The 4,542-nt window shown below is 63.8% G+C and overlaps 1 protein-coding gene across 1 annotated transcript; it reads left to right on the top strand.

Annotated features, from left to right (window-relative positions):
• The first annotated feature begins 1,151 nt into the window (after nt 1–1,151).
• LRRC73 (leucine rich repeat containing 73) lies at nt 1,152–4,085 on the top strand. Its single transcript, XM_032862091.1, has 6 exons — nt 1,152–1,530; nt 2,151–2,311; nt 2,662–2,784; nt 3,176–3,276; nt 3,387–3,609; nt 3,755–4,085. The coding sequence occupies exons 1-6, from the start codon at nt 1,259–1,261 to the stop codon at nt 3,823–3,825; spliced, it is 951 nt and encodes a 316-aa protein (XP_032717982.1). The 5' UTR covers nt 1,152–1,258; the 3' UTR covers nt 3,826–4,085.
• The last annotated feature ends 457 nt before the right edge of the window (nt 4,086–4,542 follow it).

The raw sequence follows: 4,542 nt of genomic DNA on the forward strand, positions 1-4,542 counted from the left end.
ACCCTTCCTGAAAGTTCCAGCCCCCTTAACTCGGCCGCCTACCACAGCAGGTCGCTGGTCCAACACCCTCTTTCATTGCACTACCCCAGTATCACACGTACTGAGAGCCCCGAGGCATCTGCCGCCGGCAGCCGAGGAAGGAGCGGCACCAACACCTTGCACCTACTTGGGGCTCTCCTGCCCCAGGAAACCTTCGCCGTCCCGGTGTGCCTGACAGCCCCGGCCCCTTAGGCCCGTGGCCCCTGCGACCTCTGCGGCGGGGCCGCCATCTTGGCGAGGGGCAGGCGGGGACGTCTTCCTGGGCTCGACATCTCCCAACGCCGCTTGCGAGCTCGGCGCGGCCCGAATCACGGGGCCTTGGGGAGGACCTCCAAGCAGGACGGGAGGGCGTGCGTGGGCCGCAGGCGGAGATATCAAGGATCTGGCCCTGAGGAGGAGGGAACGACGGGAGAATGGGCAGAAGCAATGCCATCTCCACGTGACGTGCCTCCATTCTGCCCGCCACACCCCCGGCTCATCCCCGGCCTCGACCCACCACCTACTTTCCAAGTACCGTCTGGGCCCACGCCCAGGGAGAGAGCGGTCCCACCGCTCCGGAATGCCGGGTGTGCGCAGACCCCGGGCCGCGTGGCCTAGGCCGGGCAGGGGCGGGGCGAGCGGCGGTGACGCGACCGTTGCCATGGGAACCCGCCGCCCGCTCAGGCGCAGGAGCCGAAGCCGGAGCCGGAGCTGCTGCCCGCCGCCGGCTGCCCGCCCGCCCGCCTCGGGCTCTCCCTGCGGGTAGGTAGGGGAGCCGGGCTGGAGGAGGGGAGGGAGCAGATGCGGCCTCCGAGCCGAGGCCGGTCCCGCACGTCCTGAACCGAGGCCCCGCAGCCGCCGCCCGGACCGCCAGGAACGAGGACAAGCGCGAAGCAGCGCCCACCCGGCCCCGGCCCGCGCGTCCCGGCCGGTTCCCCAGACACGGACGGCACGGTCCGCCCCGGCCCCAGCGCCGCGCGGTCTCAGCCCGGCAGGCGACCTCGGCGCCTCCGCAACCCCCGCCGGCTTCGGCCACGGCCCCGACGCTCTTCGCCTTCACCCGCGCCGCCGCCGCTGCCGCCGCCGCGGCCGCCGCCGCCCGCGCCTCTGCCACCGCCTGTGCCCCCGCTCCGCCCGCGACCCCTGCCCAGGCCCCGACCCCAGCCCCGACCCCGCCCTCGGCCCCGCCAACCTCGGCCGCGGCCCGCGCCCCGGCCCCGGAGGCCCAGCCGTGGGTACGATGTTGCCCAGCTCCATCCAGATTTCAGGGGAGCCGCTGTCAGGCGCCGAGGTGCGGGACATCTGCCGCGGCCTGCGCGACAACGCCGTGCGCCTGCTCTCACTGCGCGGCTGCCGCCTCTGCGACCGCGACTTCGGCCGCATCTGCCGGGCCCTGGCCGGGGCCACGTCCCTGGCGCAGCTCAACCTTAACCTAGGCGTCGTGTCCAGTCCCAGCCGCATCAAGCAGCTGGCAGAGGCGCTGCGGACCAACCGCTCTATCCAGTCCCTCTTGTGAGTGCGCTCCCTCGCAAGGGGGTCCCGGGCACTGCACCCCTTTTCACACGCCCCCTGCCACCGCCTATTCCTCCACACACTTTCCTGTAGCTGTCTCTGCGCCAGCCGGCCTTCTCACGCTTGTACAACATTTCATCCCTCCACCCAGGTCTCCACGACACCCTCCAAGCTTATCCCTTACCTCTGGACTCTGCACACACGGCCCCACCCTAAAGGAGATGGGCTACCCTCCCCTTTCTGGCAGGGAACGTGTACCTCCCCATCTAATCACCAGCGTTGACTTCTTGGGGGGCAGCCCCTCCCGGCTCAAGAAGGACCTCCCCTGGGGACTAGACCCCTGCCCCTGCGCTCTGCCCACTGAAGAGTCCCAATCCACCACTCACACACTTCTGTGCTTTGTCCTGGATCCCAATCCCTGCCCCAGAAAAGAAACCAAATTCTGCTTCCACCTGGGTTTTTGGAATCTAGAATTTTCTTTCTCTCTTCTGAAGAATTCTCCCAAGTTCTGTGACAAGTGTCCTCCTCATCTCTAGGGCTCACATAAGGGAAGGGGTCCGTTCCCTACAGATAGGGCTGATGACTGCAGTAACCTCTGCTCTTCTGGTCTCACCCACCAGCCTGCACGGGAGCCCCCTGACAGATGCAGGACTGGCCTTGCTGAACCCAGCACTGGCCCTCCACCCTGCCCTTGTGGCTCTGGACCTGGGGGACTGCATGCTGGGTGATGAAGCCATCAACCTCATCTGTGGCCTCCTCCCCCCAGATGGAGCCAAGTCAGGTGAGCAAGAGGCCCTGCTGAGGACACAGGCTGCTGTGGCCTTGATGAAAAAGCCAGATGCAGAGAGCAAGGGGTGTGACCCAGAGCTGAGGGCTCCGATGGGTGTGTGTGTGTGTGTGAGAATATTTATTAGAAGGATGGGGGGCTGAGCAGAATGGAGACTCAGGCATCCAGCCTGCTGTGGGCGGGGGACGCAGGGAAGGCAGGTGTCTCTCGAGGCCCAGGAGCTCTGTGGTGGGGTGGGATGGGGTGGCTCTCAGCCACCAGGGACACCCCAGAGATCCAGGGCAGGGGAGGGGCTTGAAGAGGGCCTGACCTCCATCCTGGCTTCTCACTTTGATGCTGCCCAGGCTTGAAGGAACTGACGCTGAGCGCCAACCCTGGCATCACCCCTAAGGGCTGGAGCCGCCTTGCAATTGCCGTGGCCCACAGCTCCCAGGTCCGCGTCCTCAATCTGGACTACAACCCCCTGGGTGAGGCTCAAGGAAGCCCCCTGTGAGTCTCACCATCCCACCCCCATTCAAGAACTTGGGACCATTGTTTGGCCATGGTAACACCCCCTCCCCCTGGGGGACAGAGAAGGGAGGGGGGATGTGTGAGGTAGTGGAGAAGCCACTTATGTGGAGGACCAGATGACCACCAGGTACATCAAAGTACCCATCACCACCCCTGGGCCTGGCTTGCTTCACCCGTTCACTCCTGAGTCATGGAGCCTCCCTTTCGGCCGCCTACCCAGTGTCTGTGCTTGCTGGCCTGGGGTGGGATCTAGGGTCCTTAGGGCACTGGGGAGGCCTCAGGGGAGGAAGGGTTGGCAGGCCCACTCATGACTGCCGGTGACCGTGTGCATGTGTGCTGCCTCCCCAGGTGACCATGTGGCAGGGATGTTGGCTGTAGCTGTGGCCTCCAGCCGCACGTTAGAGGTCCTGGACTTGGAGGGCACAGGGCTTACCAACCAGTCAGCTCAGGTGAGAAGTCTTCATGCTGGGGGTGGGGCTGGGGTGGAGGTGCAGGTGAGGTCACATGTCTGTGGATATCCCGAAGTGGTCTGAAAAATCCGCATTCTTCCCCACCTCAGACCCTGCTGGACATGGTAGAAAATTACCCCACGGCTTTGCGGAGCCTGGTGTTGGCTGAGAACAGCATTAGCCCCGAGCTGCAGCAACAGATCTGTGACCTCCTCTCAGAGGGAGAGGAGGAGGAAGAGGTGGCAGGAGGGGCTGGTGACACGCAGGAACAGGAGAGAGGGCGAGAGCCTGCTGCCCAGCAGAGGAGCAGCAGCTCCTGGATGTGCCCCAGTGGTAAGAACCCCCAGGGCCGGGCAGAGCCAGATCCCGAAGAGGCCTAGGCCAGGGAGAGTGGGTGTGGGAGACCTCGGCCGCCTCCCACCTGTGTCCCTGGTGGAGGGACAAATGGTGGTCTGAACAGCCCCTTGCCTTTCCACAGATCCCAGCTCTCAGATGGTGCTCATGACTTCAGGACTAGGTGATAGTCTGTTGGCTGAAACCGAGATGTGACTCTCTGCTCGGGCTTCTGTGCATCATTACATGTTGTCTATGTCCCCAGCACCTTACCCCGGATGTCAGGGTCAGGCCTAGGGCCTGGGAGGGAGGTGGGGGTGCCGGGGGCTCTGGTAGCTCCCGGCAGCGATGGGAAGCTCTGGAAGCTGACTAAGCAACAGCCTTGGGCACACGCGAACCCAAGGTGATGTCTCTGGACTTGTTAGCAGCTCTGGCTGCAACCCGCTGGCTCGGAAGAGATTTTATGAACTCTACAACCTGTCGTGTGGCTGTGCTCCCTGGGGATGGGCAGTAGGGGAGGAATTAGAACCACTGAACACTAGGGGGCAGTGCCACCACACAGTCCAAGCTCCAGGCAGCATCAACTGGCCCCAAATGTCAACTAGGTCTGGCTCAGGTCTCAAGACTTGTAGGATCTGGGATTCTGGGGTGACACCTTACACCAGCTCCCCCCCTCCAAAGATCATAACTAAGGTAAAAAGCTCATCTCCAGGGCTGGGTTGCACTGAACCCTACCTCGAGGAGACGCGGGCCCTGCTGAGGTTACTTGAGGTACACCTTCTCCCGCTGCCTGATGCTCTGTGGCCACAGACACCCCAGGCAGAGTGCAGCACCGGGGACTCACTAGCAAAGACCAGAGCTTGGCTATGATTTGGAAAGCTCAAGAGTGGGGAGAAGAATTGCACAAGGAAAACCATTAATAGAGGAATTAGG

The sequence above is a fragment of the Lontra canadensis genome, unplaced genomic scaffold (genome assembly GCF_010015895.1).
Source record: "Lontra canadensis isolate GAN:19392208 unplaced genomic scaffold, GSC_riverotter_1.0 scaffold23, whole genome shotgun sequence".
Taxonomy (NCBI): domain Eukaryota; kingdom Metazoa; phylum Chordata; class Mammalia; order Carnivora; family Mustelidae; genus Lontra; species Lontra canadensis.

Bases quoted from the DNA above. Each gene is read 5' to 3' on its own strand.
- LRRC73 (XM_032862091.1), top strand. From the start codon at position 1,259: ATGTTGCCCAGCTCCATCCAGATTTCAGGGGAGCCGCTGTCAGGCGCC. The intron at 3,277-3,386 runs GTGAGAAGTCTT...TCCCCACCTCAG, and splicing joins TTACCAACCAGTCAGCTCAG to ACCCTGCTGGACATGGTAGA. The intron at 3,610-3,754 runs GTAAGAACCCCC...GCCTTTCCACAG, and splicing joins CTCCTGGATGTGCCCCAGTG to ATCCCAGCTCTCAGATGGTG.